Source organism: Merops nubicus, unplaced genomic scaffold (assembly GCF_000691845.1).
Source record: "Merops nubicus isolate BGI_N331 unplaced genomic scaffold, ASM69184v1 Scaffold41755, whole genome shotgun sequence".
In the NCBI taxonomy this organism is placed as follows: domain Eukaryota; kingdom Metazoa; phylum Chordata; class Aves; order Coraciiformes; family Meropidae; genus Merops; species Merops nubicus.
Genome location: NW_008609657.1, coordinates 1 through 20,002, shown reverse-complemented (window position 1 = coordinate 20,002; position 20,002 = coordinate 1). Strand labels below are relative to the sequence as shown.

The 20,002-nt window shown below is 37.6% G+C and overlaps 1 protein-coding gene across 1 annotated transcript; it reads left to right on the top strand.

Moving 5' to 3' along the window:
* Positions 1 to 223: 223 nt before the first annotated feature.
* On the top strand, positions 224 to 17,275 carry CRY1 (cryptochrome circadian clock 1; the record flags this gene model as incomplete). Its single annotated transcript, XM_008940650.1, has 13 exons — positions 224 to 332; positions 4,073 to 4,215; positions 5,535 to 5,719; positions 7,066 to 7,154; positions 7,737 to 7,877; positions 7,973 to 8,284; positions 10,732 to 10,883; positions 10,981 to 11,183; positions 11,936 to 12,037; positions 13,062 to 13,154; positions 14,316 to 14,387; positions 14,483 to 14,590; positions 16,620 to 17,275. Coding segments are annotated over 12 exons (1,705 nt in total), but the record flags the coding sequence as incomplete, so codon positions are not given.
* Positions 17,276 to 20,002: the final 2,727 nt, after the last annotated feature.

Sequence of the window (20,002 nt, the reverse complement as noted above, 5' to 3'; positions counted from 1 at the left end):
ATGAAAACTTAAATGAAAGTGGTTACATGTTGTTGAATATATTACATAGTATTGAACAATTGTAAGCTAAGTGTAATTAGGATGTGGACACCTACACACCACCAAAATATGCACCAAATACTGAACATCTGAGAATCTTTGCATTGTTATTTTAGTTCCTTTATCTGTTGTAAAATTGTCTGGTTTGCCTCAAAAAAACATGTTTCTTCATAATTCCTTGCAGATTCCTGCTTCAATGTCTTGAGGACCTTGATGCCAATCTACGGAAACTGAATTCACGTTTATTTGTTATTCGTGGACAGCCAGCAGATGTTTTCCCCAGACTTTTTAAGGTAAATGCCACCTTGCAGTTGCCATTTCTATCCATAAATTTGACTGACAAGCTAATTTCAACTAGGAATATTTCTTGTACTGTATGCTTCAGTGCAGGTTGTTATCCATGCACATACTTAACTGTCCTTGCAATTTCTCTTTAAGCTTGTTTCTGTTAAATTTGAGTGTTTCCTCTCTCATGTGCATATCACCAACTGAGCTGAGTTGCTCTTAGACTTTACAGTTTTTGGTTTCCTTCCTTCCAGAAATGGAACTGCATTCTAATGATTTGCTAAGTGTAGGTACAGTATATTACTAAATTTTCCTTTCCAGGTTCCCTTTGAAATACTGAAATACAATTCTGTGTCTATGAATTCAGGTTCAAAGCCCAACCTGTAAAAACAATGTTTTATTTAAGCTAAATATCTGCTGTGGTTGCTTTCTGCCCGTTAAAAGTGGTTTACTAAGCTTTTTGCCAGTAGTCTAGGTAAAAGCATAGTGCAGGTAAAAAGCAATTACTGGTCAAAGAAGTTTAAGGCTTTTGTGGGGGAGGGCTTTATTAAGTAAATTAGAGCTATGAAGGATTGTTACTGTTAATTTGTCTTCTATGGAAGAGTTTTTAAGGTAATTTACTATAATAGGATAGTAAAAGTGAACACTTTGCAGATTGATTTTAAAAGTTTTTATAGAATGACTGGATTGAGGTGATTGAGACAAATGAGATGGGGTGAGGGATAAATATCTATTTTTCTAAAGAGATCATCTGTTCTTATCCTCAAGTCTTCAATACCAAGCTGAAAACTCAACCAAAACTCATTCTCATCTTTATTTTTGTCCTTTAGTTACGAAAAGCTAATTGGATGATACTGTGACCGATCTTTTTTTGACTTCACCTCTGTGAAGAATTTCCTGCAGGAGTACTGTGGCATTAGTTGCTGCTTGCAACCCCCCAGATACTCAAGCTTGTTGTATCTGCCTGCCAAGTTTGGTTTGATTGCATTTAAGTAGGGATGAAGATCTTGCTGTTGTGTATGTTGCCTTCTGGATTTAAGTGACCTGTGACAAGTTTTCATGAATACCTTAATGGCTACTTTGACAACTCTTGTTTCAGATCTTGCTACTAGGCTGATCTTTCTATGCCTAACAGCTCTGGGTGCCACACTTTCAGAATATTAATTTTAGTCCTGAGAAGTTAATGAAAATAATTTATAATATAGATAGTGTACATCAGTCAAAAAAAGAACATTAACATCTGTCTTCTGGTTCCTCGAACTAATTAGAAGTGTCTTTATCATGTTTTTGTTCACTGAGGGGCTTTTCTAGACAGCCTCTATCCTTGAACATATAAAAGAAGCATTGTTGAAGCTCTTGAGGGTTCTTCAACTTTTGTCTGAAGACTACCTGGAATATGCATCTATCTCCTATCATTAATCTCACAGCCTCTTTTGTCAGAGCAGTAGCTGTACATCAGGCATTTACAGTACAGTGAAGGGCACATAACACTGAACCAAGCTTTTCAGATCATCCTCATGAAGTATTTCAAAGGTGAGCAAGGTCTTGACCCTGAAGAACATATTTTTTTGGCTGGGAGAAGATAATTTAAAGTAAATAATGGTAGGAGATATTGGAAACTCTATAGAGCCGTGTATCAGGAGCCCTATCACAGATGCCAGCATCTATGGATTTCATGGGGAATGAGTCTTTCAGAGCTGTTTCTTGGTAGGGCTTATCCTTTTCACAGGCTAAAAGACAGTTCCTTCAAATGGCAAAGCACTGATCTGTCTTTATCCTTGCAAAAGGCCTTGAGGACCTTCAGGCTCTTTCATTGGTGCGTGTCTGTATATGTGTGCGTGTGTATATATGTCTCTGTTTTCCTGTTTCCAGTCCTTCAGAGCAGCTTTGCTTCCCTTAAGACACTGAATTCAGTGTTCCATGTTTGCAGCAGTACTAGCTAACAGTGCTGCTGATAGCAGCAGTAAGCTGTCATCCTCTGGAGTAGTGCATAGGGACAGAATATTTTTACCACTGGGCTTTGCAGATATTTGCAAAATTATTTTAGGGTTTTTAACTTTTTTGTTTTGTTTTGTTTTCCTTTGGCAGTTGGGGGGTTTTGTTTGTTTGGTGGTGGTGTTACTGGTTTTGTGTGGGGGTTTTGTTTTGCTTAAGTAATTGGAGAATAGTGGTTTTATCTGACTGCAGAGATGCAGCTTCCACTAGTAGCACACACCCATTTAGTGCCTGTTGGTTAACTTGAACCAGTTAAGTTTTGGCTGGTCCTTGCCTCATTCTCTTCAATTTGTCCTGGTCTGCTCTGTATCTTCAGCTCTTTGGGACTGGCTCGATAAAGAAAATAGAATTTGAACAGGAATTGGAAAAATATCTGTCTTTAAATGCATCAATGTTGCTGAAAGCATCCAGAAGTATGTGCAAAGCGATTTGTGTCTCTGTTTCTTCCAAGTGCCCAGCTCATGCTGATGTGATGTGGGTGTATTCACATCACACAGCGTCTGTCTCAGGGTTCCTTGGCTCCCTTGGGGATGTGGCTCTAGCTCTTGGATCCGTTTTTATGGTTTTCTTTTCAATATGCCACTGGAAAGAAAGATTTAAAAAAACTTCTGCTGCAACTTGTCAGACAGTGGCTTTACATTATGAAATGGGAAATAAGTGTTGTATGAGGGTGTAGGTTGCTTGAGGATTCTGGGCCTGCTGGGTCAGCCTTGGCAGACTTAATGATGGAAGGAGCCAAGTCTTTTTTTGAAGAGCAAGCGTTCCTTGGCATCGCCTATCCTTAGAGTTGTTCCTGGACTTCCCCTAGGAGAGGGCTAGAGTTCAGAAGTGAAACAACACCCTAGGTGAACAGTGTAGAGTCCCCCTTGTCTCTTTGGTGTAAATCCAGTTCTCTAAAATAGTCTGGCTGGTGTATTTAAACCAACTGATTAAGATTCTGAGGGATTAGGAAGGTATTTCTCCGAGTGTGATTGGCAGGATGGCTTTCTAGGATCATTGTGTGCATACTTCCCCTTTCCAATTTCCCACTCTTGCAGAAGTCTCAGCCACAAGTTCATTCCTTTCTTTGCTTCTTTTCCCCCACCCGTTGACCTTGGTAACAACATCTGTGACATAAACGATATTAGACTTGAAGGTGTCTTCTTTTTAGGAGACAATTTTTTTTATTTTTTTTTTTTAAATTGAGAATTTGAAGATAGTCTGTTCTGGTGGGTGAAGAGTAGGGATTTGGAAAAGGGAAGGAAGGTATGTGGTGTTTGCGTTGAAGGAGGAGCGTGTTATTTTGCAACTGTCCCTATCCCCCTTCCCTTCCCTGCCTCAAAACCTCAGTCCTGCTTTTAAAGTGGACGGGTACTTGTGAAAGGCTTTTCTTCAGAGCAAGATACTGCTGCTGATCAATGTCCAGAAGACAGCCTCTGTCATCTTCTACTTTTCTTGTCTTTTAAAGTATATGGCTCCTAAAGTTGGTTTTCAAAATTTGCACGGAAGTTGTCCCATTACTGTGTGCACCCACAGTAACGGGACAGAAAGAGGCTTTGTTATGCCTGATTACTGCTTAAATGCCAGAATGTTGGACTTGACTTCTGTGAGTCTTGGTGTCTAAATGTACTTTGGGCCTTTGTGTACCTCTCACAACTATCTGCAGGTAATAGCTGGTGTTCCATCTTGTTCCTGTCCTTCCTGTTCTCCTTTCCCTTATGCTCCATCAAGCAGCTGAGTTGGTGAAGGACCACATTTTTGTTCTGTGTTGCAGGAGTGGAATATTGCAAAGCTTTCTATTGAATATGATTCTGAACCATTTGGGAAAGAAAGAGATGCAGCAATCAAGAAGCTGGCTAGTGAGGCTGGAGTAGAGGTCATCGTTCGAATTTCCCATACATTATATGACCTAGACAAGTAAGTAACCATTACCGCTGATTTTAAAACGGAAAAAGTAGTATGAATTTTATGTAGCATTTGATTAGATGATGTGCTGCTTGTTATACAGAGCACTTTATAGTTAGGAATTCTACAATTCATTGTTATGGTTCTCTTTTATCCATCCATTCAGATTTTATCACACACTGAGCGAACTTTGCAAATCCAAAAAATGATGTGTCTGAAATACAGTTTCAATGTAGAGTTCTCTTGAAAGTAATGGTCGTGTTAATTATCTGTCTTTTATAATGAAGTTATTCAAACTTCTCCCAAAGATCTGTTGTTGTTTATTATATTGTCCTTTCGCTTGCTGTACACAAGTAAGCAGAAAGTCCTGTATTTTTCAAGAACAGTTGCCTATAGGTTATGCATCCAAGAAGTAACTGGGAACTGTTTGATATCCTGGCACTGCCTTATCTAATGTCCTTTTTTACATTTCTCCACAGATATATTGAAATAGATTAGTATTGGCTACTTATTATAGAAACATAAGTGGTAAAATATTCAATAGTATGACTTGGCTTCATCTTAACATTAATTTATTGTGGTAGCTGCTTGGTTTTTTATGTTACAAGGTAATGTATGAGACGCAGAAAGACGTATAGGAGGAAAAGGAGTTATTTACAGTTCTGAAACAAATACCTGATCTTTTTTAATCCTAAATTGAAAATTCCTTTTCTTTTGTCTCTGCCCAAGCACCACCCCCAAATGAAAAGTTGGTTCCATCTACCACTTTATAAATTATTTCTGTGAAGTTTTCTTATTTCTAAGATTTTCAGTATATTTAAGGTGACAATGCAGAACACGGAAAACAGTGTTTTTACAAGGCATGTGTATAAACTACACCTTAAATTTTCCCCATATTGATACAGTTGAAATATTGACTACTGTTCTCAATACCAGAATAGAAAAAATAGTTTTATTTTAAAATGAAATTCACATAGTCTTGTAGGCAACTTGGATGTATCTTTATGTAGCTATGATCTCTCCTCTGCTTTGCTGATTTGTTTTAATTTGCCTTGAGCTGTCCATATTAGTTACTTTCTCATTCTTTAAGGACTTTTCTCAACCCAGGAAATAAGAATAATTGACTTGGTTATGTACAGTTAATTTATATGTCTCCCTAATGAGGAAAAAAGGATGATGAAATTCAAGTTCAAACTGTCTGGATGTATATCAGTGGTTTTATATAATGAGTTAGAGGCAGAGAAGTTACTTCTCTGTATGTAGGTGTGTATATTTTTTTATATTAAAGTTATGTACTATTATCTGATATGCTATTTTTCTTTTTAATCCAGAATAATAGAATTAAATGGAGGACAGCCTCCTCTTACTTACAAGCGGTTCCAAACCCTAATTAGCAGAATGGAACCACTGGAGATGCCAGTGGAGACTATAACCCCAGAAGTAATGGAAAAATGTGTGACTCCGGTTTCTGAAGACCATGATGAGAAATACGGTGTCCCCTCACTTGAAGAGCTGGGTATGTTCTAAGCTTGCTTGGACATTGTGAAACAAGTGAGGTGTCTTCTGCTAAAAGCATAATACTTAAAAATAATCATGAGCGAGGTTCTGCTTAGGGTTAATTGTTAAACCAATGCCAATTGCAACATACAAAAGGAAAAAGATTCACAGTTCTGATTATTCTTTTAAGTGGGAAGTCAGATAGAACTACACTAAGTACCGTTTGGCTTCTTGTGATACAGTGTAGCCGTCTGCCCATGGTACCAAATAATCGTTAAGCTACTGATAGTCTTTCATGCTTCATTTTGTATTAAATGTGTTTGGTATCTTTGTGCTTCAGGTCATTAATCTGTCATTTTGCAAATTAATTAAAAAAAAAAAAAAAAAGATATTAAGGCAAATAAGAGTTTGGTTTTTTTTCCCCCAAGAAGCCTCTAAAATAATTTTCTGTAAATTTAAGAAATAGTATCAATCTACTGTCTTGTTAATCTCCCCATCTCTTTCCTGTTCCCCTTCCTGCCCTGAAATACAAGGTAATGTGGTATGGCCTCTAGTTTGCTAAGAAAATGGTCTGGGCAGATTCTGGCTGAGCTCTGGCTGTTCTTTCTGGTCCGTTTGAACTCTCATACAACAGACTTTACCCTCAAAGCATTTTTAAGAAGAGATCATCTCACGCTACATTAAACTATAGGCAGACGTTATCTCATGCACCTGGTGAACAATCTTGAGGGAGGTTTAGGGGTGCAGAAGAAATCTTGTTACTTTCTTTTCGTCTTTCTTTTGCAGCTCAAGTATGTTTGTGTTATCAAATTGACTTAGGTAACAGACAGGGATTATTGTCAATGAAACCCTGGAATGTTCTGAAGACAGCACTCATGCTTTTAACTGATAGAAGAAGTTTTTAGACATTCTGTAAATTAAAGTAGCAATTGTTACTTCTTAGTCTTGTTTTGGTTTTTGATTGTGGTGTGGTTTTTTTCTTTTTTGTTTTGTTTTTTTAAAAACTTGTGCTTTTGGGATAGCCCACATATTGCAGAGCTGAGAACTTGAAAATAATTTGAAAGATGAGAGAGGTCACTGTGCAAAAAAATAAGTGGATTTGAAGTGAGCTTATTCATCATGTAAAACTTGCAAATTAATGTAAAATGTGAAGGTAAAAATTGGATTTTGCTGCAAGTTAGAGGTAGTGATGTGCTTTGGTAAGATTTGGTTGCATACCTTTTTAAAACTTCTACTTTGCCATGTGTCCAACTTAGAGTTATTCTCAAGATACAATAAAATGCAGTCAAGTATCAACATGCTAGGATTTTGTTGCCCTACAGTGTAAGCAAACAAGGAGTTTCCTTTTTTCCATTTGTTTTTCAGGTTTTGACACAGATGGTCTGCCTTCTGCAGTATGGCCAGGGGGAGAAACAGAAGCTCTCACACGACTGGAAAGGCATTTAGAACGAAAGGTGCGTTTGAAATCGTCGTACGTATGAGTGATCTGGGACACACAGTTGTTCTTTGCAATGAAGCATAAAAGAAACGGTACAAGTTGTTTAAAAAAAAAAAAATCAAAAGCACAGACTTGAACTCAAGGCCTCAATTTAATGATATAAGTAAAGTTGCTGTTTCTTAGTTTTGAAAGATGATGGGAAAGCCTGTTATACTATTTTCTACTCGGAAAAATGTAAGGAGTTTTTATTTGGGGATAAAATTACTCAAAACGTATTTCTTACAGCTTTGAAGGGGGATTCATCTAAAAGCTGACTACTGTTAGTTATATAGGTTTCCTCTGTATTTAAAAGAAAATGATAGGTAATTCTGGAAGGTAGTTCACTTCTTCTGCATTGAGAGACAGTGCCTTCTAGAGAGTTGGTTGATTCAAGAGGAACCCCTAGGTATCATCAGTAATGTGATCATCTGCCCAGTGTCTGGATTCAGTTCCAGGTAGTTCATGATTTCTCCTTTTATGTTTACAAGTTGATGCCTAGCCTGTAGACTGATATTGCTATGTGTTTTTGTTTGTTTGTTTGTTTCTTTGTTTTTTTAAGGCTTGGGTAGCAAACTTTGAAAGACCACGAATGAATGCAAACTCACTTCTGGCAAGCCCTACAGGGCTTAGTCCCTACCTCCGCTTTGGCTGTTTGTCCTGTCGTCTCTTTTATTTCAAGTTAACGGATCTGTACAAAAAGGTATTGTTTCTACGAAGTCATCTACACATTCTTCGATGCTGTGATTTTTTCTTACTACTTCTAATAAAATGTTTTCCTTTAATGATGCTCTTCAGGTAAAAAAGAACAGTTCCCCTCCCCTCTCCCTCTACGGGCAGCTGTTATGGCGTGAATTTTTCTACACAGCGGCGACTAACAATCCACGGTTTGATAAAATGGAGGGGAATCCTATCTGTGTTCAAATTCCATGGGATAAGAATCCTGAGGCTTTGGCCAAATGGGCAGAAGGCAGGACAGGTTTTCCTTGGATCGATGCGATTATGACGCAGCTTCGTCAAGAAGGTTGGATTCACCATCTAGCCCGGCATGCTGTAGCATGCTTTTTGACACGAGGGGACCTCTGGATTAGCTGGGAAGAGGGAATGAAGGTATTGTTTCTTATTCTTGGAATTCTTAAAGTGCCTGCAAAATTTCGGACAGTCATTCTAGAATTGTTACGGTGTGGTGCAAGTTAAATTTTAAATAAGCTGTGGCTAAAATTAAATCGGTTCTGATAAACCACTGGTGCTCAAGTTTTGTCTTCTTTTACTGGAATATTAGGGTGTTTCTTGTAGTCGGAATAGGTCTGCAATTCATCTAAATTTGAGACTTCTTCCCAAATCTTGGCAAATAAACATGAATTATTCTTATAATTGAAACTTCTTTTCAGTCATACTGCATATGAGCAGTTTCTGTTCACATCTGATGCCCGATTCCTTGTGAAGGGAAAGCACCACAGCAATTAAAGGGAGAAAACTAAAAGCTGAGAATGTTCTTTCAGCAATTTCTGTCCCTTTGCCCTATGTTAGAAGTGTGTGTTGGCAACATGATATGGCTGGTTTCCGTGCAATTAGTTTCTATGCAAATATCCAAGAGGTGCCAAAGTTCAGATTACAAATGTTGGTCTTTTTTAAGAAAATAAAGGAATAATTTAATCTCATCCTTGGAATCAATTTTATATTTTTAGAAGAGTAATACATCTTTTACTGATAAATTATAATAAATTAAAAAGATTATTTTTTAAAATCTAAAAAAGAATTTTATTTGCCATGAGGATTGTGACCTCATGTATATATCTTCCAAAATTTCACCTTTCCTAACAAATGAGTTGTAAGCAGACACCTTTCATTTAAAAAAAAAAAAAATTGTCTTGGTTACACAACAACATAAGCTGCTTTAGGAATTTTCCTTTTGCACTTCATAGGTAAAGACATGGAAGATGCACACACATAGGTAACCCAGCCAAACAACAAAGCTGCATATCACAGATAAATGCCAGCTTGTTCTTAGTTTTGAAATAATACAGATATATGGAGGGCTCAGCCTTGTGCAGTAGAAGGATGTTTATGTCCTACATCTGTAGCTAGTGAAAGTTAACCTGGCCTTCCACAGTGATGCAGTTTCCAAAGTCTTATTATATGGCAGCATCTAGTGGAACAGTTGTGTGCTAACACTTAATGTTCATCTAAAGATCTTGCTAAATTATTAGTTACTTTCCATTTAAAGTATTTTTTTTTTATTTTAAGATAAATCTTAGTTTTTCAGAACAAACTTTTTTTCTAAATAGTTGCAGATATTTGACAAAGATACTTTTGTAACACCTATTCAGTGTATTCTGTAGAATAAATGCCTTATTGAGTATATGTAGAGAGACCCTTGTTTAATGCTATTACCTTATTTAGGCTTTACATTGGAATAATATTAGTTGAAGTTGGGTGGCAGTAGTAAGCCGTTGAGTTTTAATGTGTTGATATGAAGGAGGGTGATGGTTTCTTTGGAACATTTGGAGACAATGCAAGCTTGAAAGAAAGATCAGAACTTGCAAAAATATGTTAAAAAGTATGTTTTTTAAATTAACCATCTGTTTTGAAACTACTTCTCTTTATAAAATGGCACTTGAACATTCGCTTTCAAAGAGCAAAGCTTCTCTTATTTCTTGTTAGATTTCTTGTATTGATAGTGATCTGACTGAGTAGAAAAACTTCTTATACACTTAATTATTGTCTGTGTTAATTTAAAAAAAAAAAAAATTCAATGCTGGAAACCTGAATGTTTCACAACTGTTGAGCTCCAGATTGAAAGTAAAACCCTAAAACCTTGGACTTCTTCATGGATTATTTTTAATATAATAGGGGTAGCAATTACCTGAGAAGACCGTTTTGTCTTGAACCAGAGTTCATTATCTGTCCCACCATTCTTGGGCACATTGGGTGGTTCATATGCCTCCAGGAATTTCGGTGTGCATCCTCAAAACTGTGACTCACTGGACTAATTTGCCTTCAAAAATGCAACGTCTGAATGTTTGTGATACCTTTAAGCTCTTGAATTCTACTCTTGGGACTCCTTGCACAGTGAAAGGTGCTGTGCAAATTGAGGTATTCAGAGCAACAATTTGAGTCTGAAATGTTTTGTACGTTCCCTGTTTCCTAGAAGTTTGCAAAGATTACTCAGTTGTAACATGATGAAGCAACTCTTCTAAAAGCAACAAATGCCACTTGCCAGCAGTCAGGCTCCAGCCATCCTTTGGGGATTTATTTTAAGGATGTGTTTACACAAGAATGTGTAGCTTTCTGGTTGTAGCTGTCTGAGATGTCTGTGAGGCTTTTTACAGGGGAAAGCTGTCACGCCTTTGTTCCTGAGTTTGGCATTTAGGTAAGGATTTGCAGTTGCATAGTGGGTGTTCTGTGAATGTTGGCAGGTAAGGAGGAGTGTTGCTTTGTTGAAGAGCTGGGTTTCTTCCGCTGAGTGAAATCAGAAACTCAGAACAATTTCTGGAAAAGTAGGTGTCGTGAAGGTGTGCCATGTTCAGACTAACTCGTGGCTCTAATTTGTTAAGGTCTTTGAAGAGCTCTTGCTTGACGCGGATTGGAGTGTGAATGCTGGAAGCTGGATGTGGCTATCCTGTAGCTCCTTCTTCCAGCAGTTTTTTCACTGCTACTGTCCAGTGGGTTTTGGCAGAAGAACTGATCCAAATGGGGATTATATCAGGTAACTCACCATCCAGGAACTGCATCGATTCATAAATGTTGCTTAAACTGTCAAGTAGCTTTATACTCAAAATGACCTTTTTTTTTTTTCCCTTAAGACGTTATTTGCCAGTACTTAGAGGTTTCCCTGCAAAATACATCTATGACCCTTGGAATGCTCCCGAGAGCGTACAGAAGGCTGCAAAATGTATTATAGGAGTTAATTATCCCAAACCAATGGTAAATCACGCAGAGGCAAGCCGTCTGAATATCGAGAGGATGAAGCAAATCTACCAGCAGCTTTCGCGATACAGAGGACTGGGTATGGTTATAGGCTGTTGGCTTCACTTCTTTGAAAAATTCTCTCACCTTCAAGCAGTGAATAATTTTGTCCCATAGCAATGATAATCAGGTGTGAGCTCACTATGGTGACAAGGTTTGTGTATCTGGATAAATGAAAATACTAGAGGTAACCAAGAAAGGGAAGAAAGAGTATGAGTGAGTGCCTCTTTCCAAATCTTACCTGGGATTTTTTTTTTTCTGTGGGTTTTTGGGAAGATTTTGTTTGAACGGGGTGTTCTGTGCATTCTATGGTACAGATAGGTTTTAATACCAGTGATTAGAAGAATCAGTGTGGTATATAACTTCATCCTGTACTTGCATTTGCAAATGCTGCTGCTCAAACAGTTGGGAAAGACTGTCCCCTTCACTCAGAAGTAAACCACATGCACTACTGTTGCTCAGGAAGGTGTAAGCAGTCAGGATGTTCAGATCTTGGATATTGAATTAGGATGCGTAGCACTTGAACATACCACAGTGAATATATGTCACTAATGAATGAAAAGTTGTACAAAATATTATGTAGAAAATGCCTGTTAAGTAATTGTGAAATAAAATGACGTGGCAAGATCCCAGAAGTAGGAAAACTAGAGAAATATTCTCCTGTTATAAAGCCTAAACCATTCAGGGTGAGGGTGAAGAATGATGAATATAATGAGGAAAGAAGCAGGCTGCACTTAATTTTTTTTTGTTTCCTGTCTGTCTTCATGACTATGTGTTTTATTTGTTGCTTAGGTCTTCTTGCAACAGTGCCTTCTAATCCAAATGGAAATGGAAATGGTGGCCTGATGGGCTATTCACCAGGAGAAAGCATTTCTGGTTGTGGTAGTACAGGAGGTCAGTCAAATTCTTTCAATACATAGAATTTTTGTAACTGAACAGCAAAAAACTTCTTTTGTAATGCCCTTGGCATTATGGATTATAGGAACTGTTTTCACAAGACAATTTTCAGTGCAAGTCACAATTATTCACTTAATTTTGGTAGTATTTGTATATAAATGTCTTGAAATTTTTAAAAAAATCTCAAATAGGTAAGAATTTTTAACTTTTTTTTTCCCCCCTGGAAATTACTTAGTAACATGTACCAAGCAGTTTGATTTCAAATGCATTTGAATGCGATTTTCTTCTAGAAGCCTACTAACAACGTGGTATTTGTAATAAGTAGTGATTTGTGAATTTTCTGGTCAGAAGTGTTTATTAAGTTTTCTAATGCTAGTGTGAGATGGCTTTCTGGAATTTAATTCTACTATGATGTTAACAACAAGGTGGACAGTGAAAGAACTTAGTATGGACTTTGTTGTAGGGTTTTGATGTGAATTGCACTGCTAACATTCTTGTTGAAACATACAAAGACTAGCATTAACTAGTTACTAATAAAAAAGAAAAAAAAATAACTAAAGTATTAATATTGCATAAATCCATGATGCATCAGTATCTTGAGTACTATGTCCCTTGGACACTTTATTGTAAAAGGATATGGTAGAACCAGAAATTTTCTGGTTTTATGTTCTCCTTAGGCTTTAGTCAAGGTTAGAGGCAGACTGCAGGGGAAGATGGACTTAATTGTTCTCAACCAGTACAGTTCCTCTCAATGAATTAAAGTCTAGACTCCTTAAAGTTGAGTGCTTGAGCTTTTATTTTTCAAGTTCAGAGATTTACAAGGCAGGAAGGGCTTAGTTTAAAAAAAATTAACATTATGTGCACTCTTTTCTCCTTAAAATGCATGCTTATATACTTAAATGTATAAACGTCCTTATACTTTTCACATCAGGCATGTGAAATCAGTGGGGGGAACCCTACATTTTAAATTCCAGAACTGGAATTGTCTTCTGTTACGTTTGTCTTTTTCCTGCCTCTGCAGGAGCTCAGCTGGGAACTGGTGATGGTCATACAGTTGTTCAGCCATGTGCCCTGGGAGAGTCTCAAACAGGAGCAAGTGGAATTCAACAGCAAGGTATTATGGCAGTGCCTGTCTGTAGAGGATCTCCAAATCCTTGCAACTATGGAAAAACAGACAAAACATCAAAATAACATGGATAGATTTTTGGTGGCAGCTGCTGTCAACAACTTGAACTGGCCTTGTTTCTGTTCTTGAAACATGAAAGCTATTTGTTAGAGTGAATTTGCTTGTCTTGTCACTTTTGTCTCTAAAATGCGCATCTAGAAGACTACTTGTATGTTTTGAGAGGGAGGGAGGGATCACGAGTGTGACTAAGAAAAATTAATAAACATTATCAGAGGTTACTTTAAATTAAAGATACTGAAAGAAGGAAGTTCACTTTGTGTATTTGATAGCAAAGTTTGTGTGTTGTCTTTTCCCCGATTTCACTACCACTCTTTCTGTGTATAATCAATTTCCACAATTTTGTGTGGATATTCTCATATTGTGGAGGCAAATTCTTGTTATTTTATACAGAAACTTAAGCTGTGGTTTGTGATAGATCAAAGTTGCAGTCAAATTTAGCACAACTGTTTCTTTGCAGTCTTGACAGAAGTTGTGTTTACTAATCCTAAAATCTGTGTTTTGTTTAAGCATCCAGAACATAACTGGACCACCGCAACTGTTCAAAATATGAAACCTTGCAACTGCTTTTACTAATTTGCACTATTTATGCAGAGTGCTCAGTGTCAAGGTTCTCAGTGGATAGTATATGTGACCCAGAAAATAGCTTGCATCTTTCTTTAAGTTACTTGCATATATATATATTTATTTTTTCAATAGCTTAGTTATGCTAAGGACTTGCTAATATTGCTATAACAGAATAATAAAAACCACGAGGAGACTTGGCAGAACAAACGTTAAGACTTCTAACAATTTAGAAGAGTTTGGATATATAAACATTCTGCTTGTTGCAAATGTAATGCATAAATATGTAGGCACTTAATATTGTTCACTGTGCATATATAAGTGCATATATATTTAACTGCTGTAGACTGCCATGAGGCTGCTTTTTTTGCATAACAATTTTGCATTCGTAATTGTTTCTGACAGGATTTCTCTTGATGAAGGTAAATAAAGCAATTGGCTCCTTCTTGTTGTAAAGAATGTAATTGTACACGTGCTTGCAGATCTAAATGTTATTTATTATAATAAATATCTACTGTATCTGAACAGGTTACTGTCAAGCAAGTAGTATCTTACACTATGCTCATGGAGACAATCAGCAATCACACTTATTGCAAGCAGGTAATTTAAAGAACAACAAAAAAAACAAAATGCTTTTCCTGAATATATGAAGGTATGGTAGAGTCTTAATGTAAATACTGGTTTTAAATTATCAGGAAGAACGGCCCTTGGTACTGGCATTAGTGCAGGGAAACGCCCAAATCCAGAAGAAGAAACTCAGAGCGTTGGACCAAAAGTCCAGCGACAGAGCACAAATTAAACTGGTAAGATCTGAGACACCTTAAAGTTATCTTGTTAATGAGTAAATTTCTGTGCAGATTTTGTCTATGATAACATTCATATCACTGCAATGCAAAGGATCCTAATTTACTGCTGTAAATATTTCTGTTCCAGGTACTGTACAAACAAGCAATACAAAATCCTGGCTCTAGAGAGTTTATGAAGTATGAGATGGAAAGTAGTTATAAAATCAGAACCAGACCCAAGATTATCAGACATAGATTGAGGCCTTAAGGAAAAGGAGGATGGATAAACTGTGGTCTTGCATATGTTAGCAGAGCTGCTTGCGTAGCTTCTGTTACTCTCTGCTCCAACATCTCACCTTAACTTGTGCCAGCATCACTGTTTGTGTGAATTCATGGTGACCTGAATCAGAAGACTAACACAACTTAAAAGGAAAGGTTCAGGGCCTGGGTTAGAGTTTCAGACATAGAAGTGGACTAAGCAGAACATGTTTTAGAGAGAGTCTACAGAAAAAGATGGTGTAATTACTGTATGTAAAGATGTAGGGACAAGAAAGATTTGAAGACAAGAGTTTGTCATTAGTCTGTAACTGAAATGGGATGCTCAGATTGCCAAAGTTTGTCAAGAAAAGCTTGGGTGAAAAATACATGAATTTGGAGGAGGGAGGGGGCATTGCTAGATAAACATACACAAACAGGTGTGAAAATGTGTGGAGAGAAGCAGTAAATTTGAGAAAGTTTGATATGTGTGAAATCATCAATGAAGAGAAGATAACTGCGGTTTATGTTTTGGATAAAGTTACTTAGGAACAGGGTAGAGAAAAGAGGAGGCCAAAGATGTTAGACCCCTTCCTCAGTGAGCCTGATTTGAGAGAAATAAGGTTATCTGAAAGACAAGTTAGAGTAATTACTCAAGAGGAAAGTTGAAGAATGGAGAGCTGTATAAAACAAGAGGGAAAAAGAGTTCAAGACTAAGAGTGGGGTGCATAGATTAGGGGTGTGATTGAGATGTCATTTCATCCATTTAACAAAAAAAAAGTTAAGAGTTGGTCACTGTGGAGTCTGAAGCATTAGTAAGAGTAGCACACAAGTGAGATAGCAGGTGGAAAGACACTGGTGGTGTTGGAGGGTAAGAATTCCACACAGCAAGTATAGAAGATGCATTCAGCGTTACTAGAGATAAAAAGGGAAATTCAGTCCACTTCATTTGGATTTGACAACAAGATCTAATTTTGCTTGTTAGATGGTGTCAGCACTTTGACAAAGTTATTGCAGTGCATTATGAACAATTGTGTCGTTCACTGGTTTGATTCAGTGAAGAATAGCAGCTTTGTTTCCATAATGCCTGTCACTTGAAGTGAGCTGAAACCTTGGCAATTGATCCATCTGCTATTTTCTCACGTATTGGAAGCACTGTAAACTGTGCTTCTGTGTTGTCAAACTCATTTCTGATACTCGGATGGGCCTGAGTGGAACATAATTCCAAGAGAGTCTGTGTTTCAGTAGCTGTCTAATCCTTAGCATGTGTAGATTCATTCAGCATCCATGTTTTGTATTGCAGAATTCCTTAGGTGCTCGTGTCTGTGTAGAAGAAGTGCCTGCAGAGCGAACGTCTGGTTCCTGTCTAAGCTCTTTTTCAATTAAGAGACAGGTTGGAGGGGTGAAATTCAGCAGAGAAGACTGATTTTGTTAGGTGTCTTCAAAGCATGCTACAAAAACATTATAGTCAAATACAAAAATAAGCCCAGAACCTACTCAAAAACACTGCTGGCAAAAAGATCTGTGTCTTCTGAGCAGCACTAAAGTACAGAGGATGCTTGGTTTGTCTCTTCTGGTTTTTTTTTTTTTTTTTTTTCCCTTTTTTTCTTCCCTCCTCCTTCCCGTTTTAGCCTTTAAGGAGTAAAGAAGTAAGAATTCTATCTGGGCCAATGTAAATGGGGACAGGGATTCTGCCACTGAGAAAAGGGGAAGGAATATTGGTCCCTTAAATTATTTCTGCTGCCTTCAAAGACTCACAAGTGCTTAAGGATAATTTTTTTTTTTCTTGCAGCATTATTGGAACAGAAGATACCACTCAAAGAACACACAGGAGAATATTCTTGCTACTCTATATTGGAACTAAAGTGTTGTGAGAGTACATGTACTAAAACTATGTACTTTTTCCTAAATTATTTTCAATTGTTCTCAGTTGTTGTAAACGAGTTCAATTTTTGGAATGCATTATTTCTAACTGGCATTTCTATGGTTTTTAACTTTTTAATGACTCTTTCACAAAGGGCAAATTGAGTTTTGTATATAAAGTATTTGGTGAAGAATTTGCTAACTTAATGTAAATATAAACATTCATGATTAGCGACAGACCCATCAATATATTTTTGATAATCTTTCATGTATATGGTAGTAGGAAAAGCTGTAGTGATGTTCTGTAAAATGGATGGACATAGAAAGTTTTGAAGTTTTAAATTCTTATTATTTTTTGACTCGAGAACTTGACCTCTGTATGATCAACTTCTTATTTTCATAATGTAAGTGCTTAGGACTGTGTTTAATCAAATATATTAGAACTGTTACCTTTATTAATCACATCTGTATATAAGCCATATGCCAATTTTTTTGTCAAGTTGTAAAATTTTCATGTATATGTCCAGTCCTTGTATTTCCTAGTTGCCTTGTTCAGTAATAACATACCTTGTTAATAAAAAAGAATTGTGTATATATACATATGTTTGTCTCTTGTGTACACTGTTGTTCCAGTACATACTTCCAAACAAAACTGTTTCAAGAAAAAAGAAGGGAAATGTCATTTTTAGACTTAATCTGGAAGCCATGAACAATTACTTTTCACTTCAAGGTTCATGATACTGAAACGAAACACTATCCAAATTATTCAGTCCTTTTTGTTGAAGTTGCACATGTGTATGTATTCTTGGTATTAAATGTTTTTCACTAATGTATTTAAGTGCTTCTTCAAAATCTAGAGGGTCTTTTTGCTATAAGTAAGTAACCTATAATTGCAATTTTCATGATAGCCTGGTAGTCTTTCCTGCACCACAGATAATTTGCTTCTCTTCAAGGATGTTGTTTTCTTGAAACGTGTCAAGTATGACTACTCAGTCAATGCTGTCTCAAATGTTTAGAGAAGTTATATCTAAATGTTTTCTCAGATCTCTGAAGAAGCAGGCTGAATTACTACATTTTCCATATATCATGTTCAGTTACCTACTTGAGTGGGTATGCAGATTAATTCTCATGTAGGAGTTAATTATCTTGTTCTTAGTATCATCTCATGACTTCCAGTCATGGGACACTTCTCTGTGTCAGTTTAAAATTCAGGCCACATTTATGGGTTGACAACATAGATAGCAGGGAACTTGATGTAGAATAAATTGTGATTCTGCCTGCTTCTGGATTTTAGATGATAATGTAAATATCTGCCTAGTGATTTGGATACAATAGCAAAATCAAAAGTACTACTAAGAAAGTACAGGCATGTTTACTGTCTTGAGGCAGAGAATCTTTGGTCTTGAAGAAAAAAACAAAATTCAACAGTGAGAATGGAGAAGCACTTGCCTAAGTATTTTCCACAGATCAGTCCAAGTGAAAAGGAGAGGTTTCCTAGGGACATATGTAATAAGTAGAATAAACAATTCTGTTGTGTAAGTGGTCTGAAAAAAACCCCACACCAAGCTAGAGGCCTACACTGTCCTATTCTGCCCGGACAAGATCATATGGGATTTTTTTTGGCTGACTTCTGAGAAAAAGAAATCATACTATCTAAATGGAACGTTCCACCTAGCTTTTCTGAAGGAATAGGCTATGAAACTCCCACAGAGAAACTCATCAAGGTAAGAACATGTGCTTAAGTATCACCTTTCCCCCAGCCAGTCCTGAGGTTCAGTTAAGCGAAAGAAGAAATTTTCTAAGGAGTTAATTTCTATGGTAAGTTAATTCCCCTCCCCTTAAATGCTAAAAGGGTGGTTCTTTTTCTTGGTGTAGGCAAGTCCTTAGGTTTGCAAAGGAAAATCTGTGATGAAGATGCTGTTTCACTCATGTGCTGGCTTGAATAAGTTCTAGTGTCAGAACTGCAGTGTAAGAAACCATCTGTAAGTAGGTTAGTGTGGAAGAGGGGAGAAGTTGCCTTCTGAGTAGCAGTAGTTTCATAAAAGCCCTTTGCTTCTTATTCTTCCCTCCCATTAGTACTTGCTGTGACCACAAAAGTAAATAAAATAAGGCTGAGGCTTCAGCTGCACAGAAAAATTGGCCCAAACTATTGTAACATGCAGAGGGTTTCTCTCACCACCCGTACTACCTCCTCAGGATTTTCAAGAAAGAGTTGGACATGTGTTACAAACCCAGAAGGGGTAAGGGCCGGGACATTGTTTCATATCAGACCTCTCCTCCAGAAATGGAGCTTAAAAGTATTCCTCGAGAAATCTCTGTTCCCAAGGGATTTATCTGACCCTTCCCTGAGCCGGTAAGGAGTGAGCAGAGGACCACTGCAAACTGAGGCTTTTTGGAAACCAAATCCCAGGAGAATGTATTCTGGAAGTGTGCAGGGACAACCGTAACTGCTATTTGTGACGAAATCGAGTGTCTTTAGGCCTTCAGGAACGGAGTGTTCCTAAAGCAACTTGGCACGGGCTGTCTCACATTGGTGCCACCAGCTTACAGGGGCTTCTGAAAGGTAGGGAACCGAAGGAGTTAAACTGAGAGCAAGTGGCGGAAGGCCCTGCGGAGGGGATTCTGGTGTAATCTGAAATAAGAAGTACCCATCGGTTAGAAATCAGTAATTAGTTTTGTGCTGTGCTTAGTGACATAGTTGACTGGATTCTGTTGAAAAAAAGTGACATTTCCATGAACCTTCCTGTAATGCAAAACCCTGCCTGCACTTGGCAGGAGCATGGGGTAGCAGCGAGCTGCAGCACATATACTTGCCACCTCCCCACCTCCTGAGGAAAAGGCACTTTGCAAACGAAGCCGGGCTGCTGCCCTGGGGGGTGTTTTGAAGCCTGGCTTCCACCACAGCGGGGCTCGCTGCAGCCATCGGCACGTGGCTGGCCAGCTACATCCCTGCATTTACAGGCGGTTTGGGCCACTGGAAGTGATGCTCCGAGGTAAAAAACAAAGCCCTCTTGCGTTCTTGATGTATGTTTTAAGTAAAACTCTTGTTTTGCCTATTAAACCCTGTGAGCTTTATTATTTTAAAATTATACTTTCTAATTTTATGGTAAATGAAACTAAACTGTTGTGGGCCATGCATATACTTGAAGAAATTTTTCCGATTTGCTGCAACTTTCAAGTGAGAACTACTTGGTCATTTTTTTCTGAGTAAGGGATGGAAGGAAAAAATAACGTCACTTAGGTGTGTTGCAAGCTCTAGCAGGGTAGGTGCCTGGAGGAGCACGCTCGTTCCCTGCAAGCAGCACTTGGCAC